The sequence below is a fragment of the Doryrhamphus excisus genome, linkage group LG13, assembly GCF_037039965.1.
Source record: "Doryrhamphus excisus strain RoL-2023G ecotype Guam linkage group LG13, RoL_Dexc_Guam_v1.1, whole genome shotgun sequence".
NCBI lineage: Eukaryota > Metazoa > Chordata > Actinopteri > Syngnathiformes > Syngnathidae > Doryrhamphus > Doryrhamphus excisus.
This window is the reverse complement of record NC_136369.1, coordinates 20,603,649-20,617,008: the sequence shown is the minus strand read 5'-3', so window position 1 is coordinate 20,617,008 and position 13,360 is coordinate 20,603,649. Positions and strand designations below refer to the sequence as shown.

Genomic DNA, 13,360 nt, shown 5'->3' with positions numbered 1-13,360 from the left:
ATATAGACAAACAACCATTCACACTCACATTCATACCTATGGACAATTTGGAGTGGCCAATTAACCTAGCAAGTTTTTGGAATGTGGGAGGAAACCGGAGTACCCGGAAAAAAAACACGCATGCACGGGAAGAACATGCAAACTCCACACAGAGATGGCAGAGAGTGGAATTGAACCCTGGTCTCCTAGCTGTGAGGTCTGCACACTAACCACTTGACCGCCGTGCAGCCCTTCTTCAACATTATGCTACTAAAATAATGTGATTTTTCCAAATAATATTACTACAATCTTGTAAAAATGTAGTTCTGTATTTCAATTCTAAATTTAGATTTTGCAGCGGGCCAATATAAACAACAACCACCCGCCCCTAATGGTCCCCGGGCCGCACTTTGGACATCCTGGTTATGCAGCACGGCCCCTTGGCAAGATAGAATAGAAATGTTGGTGAAATGCGAGGGCTGGTACTTTTGCCGATCACGTGCAGTATTTGTACCTGAGTGCACCTGTAGTCTCAAAGCAGACCCGGTCTCTGTCTGATCCGCCTCAGCAACATCAAATAGACGGGGCACCTGTCCACCGTGACTGTGATCTCATATCCATGAATCCTCCATCATTAGTGTGTGCCAAGCCACCTGGCTGGTTCTTGTTGTCTGCGTATCATCTATTATCCCCCCCCCCAAAAAAAAAAAAAAAACCCAATCCCTTCCTCCTGCATGAGCACGCCGGAAAACAAACAGACGCTCATTAGCATGTGTGACCCGTTGGTGGTAAACAGGCTTATTTCCACATGAGTGCTGCGCGAGAATGGATTCCAAGCGGGACAGTCGAGGTAGGTGGGCCCGCCGGCTTCCTTCATGGGGACTTTCAGGGGGGACTTAACAAATGCAAGTAGACAGCCTCTTCATTCTCCAGCTAAAGCGGGTCATGTTGGTACAGTGAGCACTTGTTCCAGCGTGACTCACGGTATTTGGACTCTTGGGTGGCCACCGTATTCACGGCAATTTTTGTGTGCATTTTGGGTACCCCTCCAGCCCCAATAATTGTTGCATGGTCCTGTGTGCTGTCTGCCAGTGCTGAGGTCATGTACGCCGTTCCAATAATGCCTCTGTCAAGTGAAGAAAGAGGTCGCTAATTGCAGGGACAATCACAACGGTCAGGGGGAGGCCTCGCGCTTACGCTATCTGCACGGCTCATCACACGCTCCGCAGCTTTCCTACCCCACTCCTGCTACTGTACATCTCTGATCCCATCACAACAGTCAAAGAACCTGTGGTGTCTCCTCTAGGTGGCAGCATTTCAGTGCTCAGTCTCAGACGACAGATCCAAAACCCTCAGGAGGCGCTCCAGGTGACTTCCCGACCGCATGCTTTATAATTGTCATTGAATTTTGGCAAAACAATATGCCTGAGAATTCACAGAAACCTCAGCATGCCTCACTGGACATCAGTTTAGCAAGCACTGAATCATTAACGCCACATTTTGCTTTTTCTTTGGCGTTTTGTGCAAAACAGTCAGACTCCCACATCGCTTCTTATCAAAAATCACCATACATTTTACTATTTTGCATATCACATTGACATCTAGCACATATGTCCCCATGTTATCATAAATGCACCCAGTCAGGTTGTTAGCATGCTAGCTGTTAGCATGGGCAAAAGCTGGGCCGAAGGTTTAAATATTTCTGTGGGAATTTTTTTCAAATGATAGTTTGCTATGTTTTCATTTCTCTTACACTTTTGTAAAAATACAAATAAATGATAAACAAAATTACAAACATAACATAACATGACAAACAGTGGGCTTTTTATATTTAGCACTATCTTGCTAGGTGCTAGCATGCTAACTGATATCATGGTGGTATTTTAGCCTATATCCTCATATTTGATTGTTTACGTTTATATTACATTATGTAAAAATCACAATATTACTTTTGTTACTTTTTTGATACTCGGCCCTCTCTTGCTATAAGCAAGCTTTAGCATTTTAGCATTTTAGCATTTTAGCATTTTAGCATTTTAGCATTTTGCACGTCACATTGATATTTAGCCAAGCAGTCAAATCAGACTCCCACATCGCTTCTTATCAAAAATCACCATACATTTGACCATTTTGCATATCACATTGATATTTATTTATTTTAGTCCATATCCTCATACTTGATTGTTTATGGATAAGAACTAATAAAAATTAAATGTAAAAAAACAAATTCATTTTACGTATTTTTCTTTTTCTTTCGATTTTTGTGCAAAGCAGTGCTTAACTTCTTCTTAAAATGATGCACTTATTTTTTTATTTTTTGTGGCTTTTTCAAGAGAATGTGACCTCATCTGAGGTCACAAAAGACCCCACAACAACACCCAATGAACTGCAGGCCTCACCTGCCTCAATTAAGGTCAGTGTCAGTGACTGATCTTAGAGTCATGGACAAAGACGCTGGGCAAAAACGGGCTGCATGGCAGAGTTCCAAGACCCAAACCCCGGCTGAATAAAAAAGAACATCAAGGCTCTTCTCAATTTTGCCAGAAAACATCTTGATGATTCCCAACACCTTTGGGAAAATACTGTAATACTGTAAAAGTAACAAGGAGGACATCATTCCAATAGTAAAATACGGAGGTGGTAGTGTGGTGGTCTGCGGCTGTCTTGCTGCTTCAGGATTTGGAAGTCTTGCTGTGATAAATGGAACCAAAAATTCTGCAGAGTCAAAAGTCTGAGTCTGCTCGTCAAAGTCCTGACCCGACTCGTATTGAGATGCTGTAGCATCTTCATGCTAATAATGCCAGTTATCAGAAACGTTTGATTGCGGTTGTTGGCGCTAAGGGTGGCACAAGCAGTTATTTACTGTACAGTTACTATACTATACTATACAGTTTACTACACAGTTATGTGTTATTTGTTTGATGATGTCAAACATTTAAGTGTGATAAACATGCTAAAAAGTAAGAATGACCACAATAGCGTTGCTACCGCAGCTCACACTAATGAGTTGATATTCCTTGAGGGCGTACTTTTGTTGCCAGCAGTTTAGACATGAATGAATGTTGGGAAATTTGAAGGGACAATAAATGAAAACGTTTGAGGCGCTGTACATACACCGACATGTTTTCTGGATCCGCGTGGACCCGGAGAGCATGGGAAGTACCTCTCTCCCACAAACGTCACCCATGTTGTTGACATGTGCAAAAATACCAGAATGTTTGTTTTGTATCGCTCAGTATCCTGCATTCGTAAGATTCCCGCCCTTTGAAAATCCTCCATATTTGTTATTGCGGTTTATGTAACCCTCATTTTACGACCTTTATTTAATGCCTCCAATTTGACTGCAAGAGCGGCATGTTGTTTTTTTTTTGGAGCTGCAAAACAAGTCTGCTCCTGGATCAGCGCCCTGGATTTCCATCACACCGCTCGTAGACCAGAGAGCAAAGACGAAACCAGAGGGGCGATGTCTCACTCCCTTGCTTTCTGTTATTTAGTATATATGCTGTTCAGCTGAATGCGGTTTGGCATTTTGTGGACTTCCAGCCTTTGTGATGTGACTGCGGTCACTATGGTAACAGCCCCATGTGCCATCATAACAAAATGCTAAATATCACATAAAAACACACAAAATCAAAATCAAATTACAAACTGCATTCTTAATATGCTACAATAATATGGTGAGTTTATACGTTTAATGACAGAAAGTTTGTTTTTCTCTTTACATTGTGTATTTTTTGTAACTTTCTTTTTTAGATGAATTCATTTTGGACACCCTTGACATGCAGCAGTGGCCAACTTTGATCCAGAGATGACGTAATGTAACATATTGATTGTTTAATATTGTTATTACGAGCACATTTTCACAAGAAATACATTTAATTCGACATGGTTGGGCTGAACTCAAGTGGAGAGCGACGAGGGACGCGAGAAGGATGGAGTGAGATTTCTTCGCGTACGGAGACGATCTTCACGAGCGGCGTTGTGTTTACAGGCAGACTGCAGACGGAGAGACGGAGACAGTGCGCCTACCTGTGCTGTGTATTCATCTCGTCTGGCTCCGCTAACGCAGTCTTGCTCGTCTGGGCGGTTAGATATCTCTCAGGGGGCGTTCAATCCTGCCGGGGGGCTTTTCATTTTAAAGATATTTAGCCTCCCGTTAGCGGTGGCGATGAATTGCAGCCACAACAACAACGCGGTGAGTCCGTGCATGATGAGGGGCTGAGGAGGAGGAGAAGAGGGAGGCTGCGGTTTGAAAACCACACTCTGAATATTTTTCACACAAACTCGGCTTCTTTTTCCTTTTTTTATGCCACCAGTCAAGATTTAGGATTATTTTTCTCGCCGTTGTTGGCCTAAACCCATTCTGTGGCTCTTAAGGAGGATAGTCCACAGCAGCGTGGACGCTATGCGTTCCCCCCTCAGATATGGAGCGTGAAGATGCGGATTACAGAGGAATCCCCACCGATCGTTTAGCCGAATTGGTTCCACCGCCTCCATCTACACCGGGTCTTTTCCCCCAGAGCTGAAGAGGGGGGTGTGGGCACTTTTATCCCAGATTGGGTGTCAAAGCGCTGATTTTCCGAGCGCGGTTCCGGCGGCACTCGTGAGCGAGCTAACAGCGCTAGCTTGTTAGTGCTAACCATTAGCCCCATTAGCCGGCTAACGGCTAAAAGGCGCTGGCTCAAGCTTTAAGGGCTTTTTTTTTTACCCCAACAAAGGAGAAACCCGAGTGGGTCTGCACGGACCATCACCCGTTCATTCACAGGTGTTGGGAGGATTCCACTTCCCCAGGAATGCGGGCTCGAATGGAAGGAAGGAGCCGCTTGACCTTGTTTTGGGGTCTGATGCTGGCTGTGTCGTCCTGCCTCCGGCCCGCCGCCGCAGAGAGTAAGTCAAGCTGCTGCTGCTCCACATGGGCAGACCTCCTTTTCGTTTGGGTTCCTTATTTTTGGAAAATTCCTCCAAAATACAAGCCTAACATGGGATAAAGGGGGATTTTGTGCATGACTAAACAGTAAAGTGGCTGCACCACATGACGAGAACAATGCTTTCGGCTATTGTGCTTTTATTCTCAGCAATCACATTGCGAAAATAATAACAGTATGTCGTATGCGTATAACTCTGTGATGCTTTTGCCGTCTTGTTTATGAAAGTCACAGGTACGGATCATTTAATCGTACATATACTGTGTCTGATCAATGTGAAGATCATAGCACTTACAGAAACATCCAATCAGCTTGCACTGAAGTCATGCAGTTCAGCCCATAGCCAATAGGGGGCGTATTTGTACGATATGGTGCAGGGCCCATCAACCACGGGACCCAATTAGGCCTCAAAAGTCATGAAAAAACCCCACCTTTTGTTGACCGCATTTAAGCTTGTTAGCTGTCATTCAAGTGCCAAACAAGTTCAGCGGGGTAAATATGCCAAAATGGTTTCAATTTGGTGACAAAGGCGAGTGAAGGCAAAGATACACCTCATGCATCTCTTAACATTTTTAGTGGACATGCAAATGTAAAAGGAAGTCAGACACTAGAGAGAGTCTGACGCTACGGTTGGACGTTCAGTGTAAAAGTGTAAAAAGAAGTGAACCGCTGTTAAAGGTGACAATTCAGTATGAATGTTGTTGTTTATCCTGCCTTGTTACTCCTTGTTTAGGCTTCTTTTGGAACAAATGTCACATTTAAAAGGCCAAAGACAAAACAAAACATGGCGTTAGCGCCTTCCGGCTAGCGATGATGCCCGACCAGGTGTCGCCCGTTAAATTTGAGGCTCGTAGCTCATGCCGATGTTTTGGGCGCAAACTCTCATGTGGATCTTTTATCACGTGGCTATAAAAGTTTTTCAAAGCGACTTGTCGGTGAGTCAACGGAGGAAGACGGTCAGGCTGCGTGGATTCAAACCACTTTTTTGTTGATTCTGACTCAGTGTGGTGAAAGGGGGGACCTGCAAGACGAGGAAAAAATGTGTAAGGTGTCAGTAATGGAGCGCAAGGGGGGGGGGTGTAGAAAAGAAAGGTAACAAATTGAGTCAACATGGCCTTGGCTTGCAATCTTTTATTGCTGCATTGAATGGGAATAGGATGCTGTATACCACAAATGATGTACACATAAATCAAACGTTACTGGATGTACCTGTTCCAGTAACCCTGCCATATTAGTATGTAATATTCAAATCAGCAACATACTGACACATATTGACACAGCCGTGAACTAATGAAATGTTAGCGCAAGTGTGTAGAACATACCAGTAGTTGAAGTCAGGGTTGCCATTATTTACTGTAATTAGCAGAGTTAGCAGCAGCAGTTGACAAAATAAGTCATGTCTGTCGATTGTTACAGTTTCAAAATGACACACCACTTTTGTAGTTATGTAAACGTCTCCTATTGTAGTGTATTTCATCAATTAGTGTCAGAAGTCCCACAGTAGTTTATTGGAAGCTGCTTGTCCAAAAATCGAGCTGGAAGTTTGACAGGCTTTAATACTAAAGAGTTGACTTTGTCCCTTTTGTGTGCATATTTTGAAATAGTTTATAGGTGTTTTTTTGATGTTGTGTAGTTTGATTGGTAAAAAACCAATCCTGGGTTTACAGTGGTACCCTGGTTAATCCTCGCCCCTGTGAGAGAGTTTTTTTTAATTTTTGCTAAAGTTTTGCCTGGTTTGCGTTGGTCTTTATTGCTCTCTGGTTCTACCATATCTTACTTATTGTGTGGAAATATGGGCTCATAACTATAAAAGCAATCTTCACTGGCTAAATGTACTGCAAAAAAGGTCAGTAAGGATAATTCATAATGCCGCCTACAGAGAACATACTAACTCCTTATTTGTAAAATGACAAATACTTCAACTTGCTGATATAGTTCATCTTCAAACAGCTAAAATAATGCATAAGGCTAAAAATAAGCAATTAGCTAAAAATGTCATCCAATACTTCTCTACAAGAGAGGAGAAATATGATCTCAGGGAAGAAGTACATTTGAAACACTTTTATGCTAGGACTATGTTATGCTAGCCATAGCATTTCAGTATGTGGAAGAAGAGTCTTGAACCAGTCATGATGTGCTATATATATCACTATATTGACACTTACTATGGTACCCATTATGGCATTGGATGATCATATCACCCAGTACTTTGGTACGAGGTACATTATTAAACAAACAAAAAAAACCTTAAACTGTATTACGGAAAGCAGCAAGTGAACAAATGTAAGAGTTAGTGATTGTAAAAGTACCAGATGGAGGGGTAGGATTTAATAAGCTTTGCTTCTTCCTACTCCTTTTGGACATGTGGAACTGGGAACTGATTATGGGATGCACTCAATTGGAATCTGATGCATGTTCAAATGAAATTAAACCATTACCATAAAGTAGCATCCGATTTTGCTTACGTTGCCATCTTGCCTTGCATGCGTGTGAGCGCGCAATGCATTGTGGGCATTGTTAGGACAACAGAGTTTATATCAGACTTGTAGTTACGTACACGACGTAACAAACACCCAAAAGAGAAAGGTGATGGACGGTACCTAGACAAGGATGCAAGACCTCAGAATTTTCCGTCTTAAAGAGAAGAGCGTTGTCATTTCAGAGGCATGTAAATGTGACCCAGTGGCTCCGTCATCATACACGCCTACTCTGGTTCCCGCGTAACAGTCTATCAAACTGTGACATTCTGCCTTTCTCTTTACATCTACAAGACTAATTTCTGGTTCCAACAGAGAAACATTCAAACCGACTGTAGCATGTTGACGGCATCCGCAGTCAAACATAGCACACGTCACCACACATAATTATTGTCTATAAAATATGTTTTCTGTTGACATTTTTGGGTGTCTGGACAGGATTAATTGGATTTACATTAGTTTCCATGGGAAAATTTACTTTGGTTAGAGTCCGTTTTGGTTTGAGTCCGATCTTTTGCAACTGATTGACGTTAACTAAGGCACCACTTTGTTTGTTTTTTTCCTGACTGATGATTTGACGTGACTGGAATATCCTAATATTATTGAGTCGCTCTGATAAAAAGTATAATCGCATCCTGTAAAATGATTTGCTGCGAAAGTCATTGTTGTAAATACGCACACAATTTCATGTCGACAGAGTACAGGAACTTTGAAAGCCCAATAAAAATCGTTACCTTTGGTGTCAGCCACCGTCACGCTCGTGAATTAGCTTGGGAAGCACTTTGAGCACCTTCTGTTTTGCTTCGAACGCGCACACCTTAGCATGACAGGATTAACTCTGCTGGAATATTTAGCATTTTCTTTGGCTTTTATTGCACAACACTGCATTATCTGGTCTAGACGTGACTAGTAAGGGCCCGGTGTTTCTTCAGAATTTTACCCGGTACCTGTGATGGACGTTTGAGTGAGTGGGATGGTGGGGTCACATAGTCGGTCAGCTGGTAAGACTGAAGAGGCGATGGAGTATTTGTCAGATTGGGTCCAGGTAGATGCGTCATAGATACGCAAGGAGGTTCTGCATGTTTGGCTGTTCCATGTTACCATCCATACTGTGAACCGGGCCTCTCTCAGTGACACGCTGGGGAGGGGCGGTCTGGTGGGGTTGAACCGGGGTCTGCGGGGTTTAAAATAGAACAAGCCAAAGTACATTCGCATGCAAACAGACCGAGTTCTGTTGATGGGAAAAGAGTGAGGAGCCTGTGAGACGTAGCGTTCCGGCCTCCGCTGTTAGCCCCAGCGGTCACAGGACAAACGGGGAGCGCTCCAGCAAAGGTTCCCCCTGTCGCTATCTTTCATTAATGACCTGCTCCCATCTAAAGCCTCCTTGTGTGGTTGAGCTCTTTAACGTTCCTGCTGTATTCGTTGGGGCTGTGAGGGGAATCTTGTCACTGTAGCTTGACCGGGTCCAGACTTGCTGTTGCCGCACATCCAGCTGATTACTGTTTAACCGTCCAGAAGTCGCTCGCACATTACTCCTGACCCTTGCCTGTCATTTGGAAAGGTATTTACCAGCGTCTGACGGCCAGGACAAGCGTGAGGAGCAAAGACACTCACTGGATTGTTTTGTCAGAGATGAGAGCCTTTTGCATCCTTCTTGTCTTTACAGGCTTTCAAGTGGATTTCCTCTTGATGGCCTGTGGACAGTCGGAGCGTCCAGGCCAGCTGGGAGAAGGTTATCAGGAGTAAATATGTGATCTGGCGGCCTGTCAAAGTTGACAAGATAGGCTTGTGTACGCAGCTGTTTAAAATGTGTCAGCACGGGGCGGGGACGAGAGGAGGTGCGATTAAGCTGTGACACCTGCCGTCATCGCTGCCTTTTCACTTTGGGGGCGTACTCGCACGAATCGTGGGGGTGCAGACCCGCCAACATGTCATGGAATTTAAAATCGATGGGGCTTAAAAACTGACAGAGAACCGCAGCACTAGGCCAGCCTTAACGTACTTGGGCCCACTTCATGCTCATCATCAAGTCCTGCACGTACTGTATGCACCTGCTCAGGTCAAAACCCACAGCTTGCTTATCTCCCATAATATCTGGACTATAGAGTGCACCGACCTAGAAGCCCCACCCACTCAATTTAAATAGAAAAAAACATTTGTATATGTATTCGCCAGTGTCCATGTTGTAAAGTAAGATATTTAGTACACAGAAGGATGTGACACCGATCGTTTTGATGAAATGCTTTTGTCGGAACAGCGTGTTGTAAAATGGCTTACACATTGCCGAAGAGCCAAGTTAAACCGTAGCCTCTTCCTCCTCCAGGCAGCTAAAACCACTCAGATTGTCTTGACAAGCATCCCAATTGAACAACCTCATCATTTCTTCGTCACACACTTTGTCAGCCTCTCTCTTGCTCCTTTGTTGTTGTGCTTCATTGTCTCCATTTGGCTGGAGCTTATTCATTCAGTCCAGCCTTTGGAAACCCACTGGTGATAGTGGACGGTTGCTGGTCCGAGTAGTCCAAATATATGATGTACAAACTTATGACTCATGACGCATTGCATAAGATTTCAAAGACTGCGTTCTAAGCATCGTGGGAACTGTAGTGTTTAGCCATAAATTAGCCGCACCACTGCACCAGAAGCAGGATTCAAAGCATGGCAAAAGTAGTGGCTAATACACAGGAAGTTACGGTACATTTGTTTGCGTAATAAAGACACACCATTTAATGCGCGAGATTGACGCTTTTGAAAATAAGTAAGGACAACTTCTACGTTTCGAATAAAAACCATTATTTACGCAATAAACGAAAATAGACTGGATAATTTGTCATGAGCATGCTTGTTGGTTTTCCTCAGGAAGAACAACGGTATGAACGGAGTGAGCCCTTTTGTCAGCCATATAGTCTTTGTCTCAGTGTGTGGAGGCGGGGCCGCTTCTACAATTCTATATGATTGCAATTTTCCTGACTTTGTGGATTATTCTTCTTCTTATTATTTTGAGTTATTTCGTCTTTAGATGGTGGAGGTGTTCATTCGCTACTCATGCAAGTGAAAGTTGCCCCAGGTGGGTTTGACACTTGTATTATTTCGAGTGTTTGTATGTAGTTCACCATTGCCAGGAGTGCTGGTATTACAGGCATTCAATACTCCAGCTACATTGCGAGTGTTCCGGCCCCCCTCTTTCAATCGCAGGCAAAGTGTGCCAAATATAATCACAGATCAGAGCGCTCACACTGGCCAAACGCGCCAGATTTTACGGTGGTGTGAAGTGGGCCCGAGCACGGGACGAGCTTGAGCGTCCCCTCAGTTTGATCTGAAATTGTTGAGCATCCCCCGCCCCTTCCCAAGCGCAATGGGATTCAGTTCCCATGAAAGACGGCCCATGCCGGCGCCACAGCGAGGCCACAGAGGGCGAAGCTCGGGGGCGGCGCTGACGTAACCGTGCGTCTGTCATACACGTCGGCGTGTCTGGATTGTTTGAACAGGTATGCTCATTGCTGAGGGTTGTTGACTGTGAGCACTGACAAGTAGATTAGAGACATAACTGCCATACCGGCACACTGCTGGCCTTAAATCACACCCAAGGCTTTTTTAGACGACACTCTTCTGTCCTTCTCCGCGGAGAAGACCCAAACTCTCAGTGGCGTATGTTTGGAGGAGAGGGAAAAAAAGGACTTCCCGCTCTTCAAACCTCGTCGTCCGTGAGAAGCCAGTTGGTCCCAATTAAAGAGCAAACACAAACAAAGAGCATACACATTAAGAGCATTTTAGCAGGGCACCGGCCCGCTGTGACTCACCATGCCTGGCGTCAGCAAGCTTTGACGTTGAAGTCACTCGCGAGGTTGAAAGAGGTCATTTTGTCTGCGTCGTTTATTTAGTGCGACAAAACATGCTTTTGTGCTTTCAACTATAGGACGCCGTAGAACCACTTAAATGGAGCTAGATTTCCCAAAGATTGGACGGGAAGCCGAGAGGCCTCGGACACGTTGAAAGGCATTTTGGAACTTTCACAGCCAGTGAAGGGCACACTCGTATTAGGGCACCTGCGCTGGGCTTGGGTTACCAAGTGTGGTAGCCTTACCTGGCCCCGGCACTGAAGGGGTGGGCATGGTGTGAGTGGCCTCAAATGCACAATGAATGACAACAACCACCTAGCATGGTGGAACGGCTGTAGACGTTGTTGTATGGCCTGAATAAGGACGGTGCAAACCACAAGTTGGAACGGCTGTAGACGTTGTTGTATGGCCTGAATAAGGACGGTGCAAACCACAAGTTGGAACGGCTGTAGACGTTGTTGTATTGCCTGAATAAGGACGGTGCAAACCACAAGTTGGAACGGCTGTAGACGTTGTTGTATGGCCTGAATAAGGACGGTGCAAACCACAAGTTGGAACGGCTGTAGACGTTGTTGTATTGCCTGAATAAGGACGGTGCAAACCACATGGAGGAACGGCTGTAGACGTTGTTGTATTGCCTGAATAAGGACGGTGCAAACCAATTTGGTTTGCCATGGTATGGTCTCATTTCCACCGTAGTGTGAATGCAGATTTACTTTAAATATTGTATCGCAATGTCAAACGGTTTAAGATGCCACTGACACGCCATGATGCATGATGAGTTAATCTGTAAATACTAAGGGTGTCGAGATTGGGTCCACAAGAACAAGATTTAACATTCATTCGAAGAAAAGTACAATGAAAAAATATGACTGGAATAGCAAACTTTTATTTAACTGAGTCACAAAACATTACAGGTGCATTTTGAAATATTTATTGTCCCACAAATTGATGTTAAACGATATTATTATCAACATTTATTGAGTAATAGTAATGTATAACGTGTCATATATTGTCTCGCAGGCAATTGTATTGTCTCTCAAACATATGCAGCATTTCTGGACATGCTGGCTTTTCAGTGAGCAGCATTTCTTGTGTGAGCGGTGTGTAGCATTATAGAGTGTGCATACAGGAAGCGGGGGTTGCTAATAGCCTTTCCCACCCCAATTAGTGGCTTTACCCAAGTTTTTGTACATAGTGGTAGTCCCTCAAAACACTTTCCACATTACTGATGTTGTATAAAACCTAACGCTAATATGCTAAAGCTACTCACCATTGAGAGACGCCTTGAAGTAAAATCATTACTTGAGAAACTTGGGACTTCCAGTCTCTACTTCCGGATGGGAAGCTGCTCCATAGGAGTCCACAACTCAATCCAAAGGGCACAAAATGAGCATTATAGATCCCCTTCCATGATGGAAATGTTGGCAAATGAAAAGTGACATCATACTTTTCATCTGTGACAATAGCAAGCGTTGGGTCGGGCTGTAAATGGTTATCAAAGCTCGCCATCTGAATACCGGATGGATCTTTTCCAACGGAGTCATTTGTGAAACCGTGTCGAGAAGATTGGGAATAGGTTCTCGCTGCCAGAAGGAAGGTTCAGCGTGTTCTTTTTTTCGACGGAGAAGAAAACCGTGTTCCCGCCTCCAGACGGAAAGAGAAACATTTCATGTTCCTGAAGAAAATCCAGCACATTAGAAGAAGAGCATATCATGTTGTCTTGGAACTCTCTCTCATCTTGTAAAATCTGCCATATTTACTTTCAACTGTTAATAATATACTGTTATAATGTTTAAACAATTAATATTGACTTGAAATCTGCTCTGCATTATATTTTATAATGGTTTTCAACTATTTAGCTTTCATGAGGGTTGATCGGGTATGGGATGCAGGGGCTAGCTATCCACATGGTCAAAACGTATTTTAGCGTTTCAGCCTCTCATCCACGTGGAAGTGACCTTCCGGGTAAACTAAAACTGCTTCCAGAGTGGGAACATCTGGAAAAGCCCGGCTCCTTGTTCCCGTGTAGACGTGAATCCGCTGCTTTTTTAAAAATGATGATGTGTCACTGTCACGTGACTGAAACTTTGGAGCGCGATGCCGTCATGTTTTCTTTTCTTATACTCTGAAAATGGCT

The 13,360-nt window shown here is 43.9% G+C and overlaps 1 protein-coding gene across 1 annotated transcript in view; it reads left to right on the top strand.

Moving 5' to 3' along the window:
* Positions 1 to 3,951: 3,951 nt before the first annotated feature.
* LOC131139161 (insulin-like growth factor 1 receptor) overlaps positions 3,952 to 13,360 on the top strand; it is a 51,308-nt gene continuing 41,899 nt past the window's right edge. Inside the window, exon 1 of the mRNA XM_058088476.2 lies at positions 3,952 to 4,866. Within this exon, the coding sequence (XP_057944459.2) occupies positions 4,773 to 4,866 (94 nt within the window). The 5' untranslated portion in view covers positions 3,952 to 4,772. The remainder of the gene's footprint in view (positions 4,867 to 13,360) is intronic.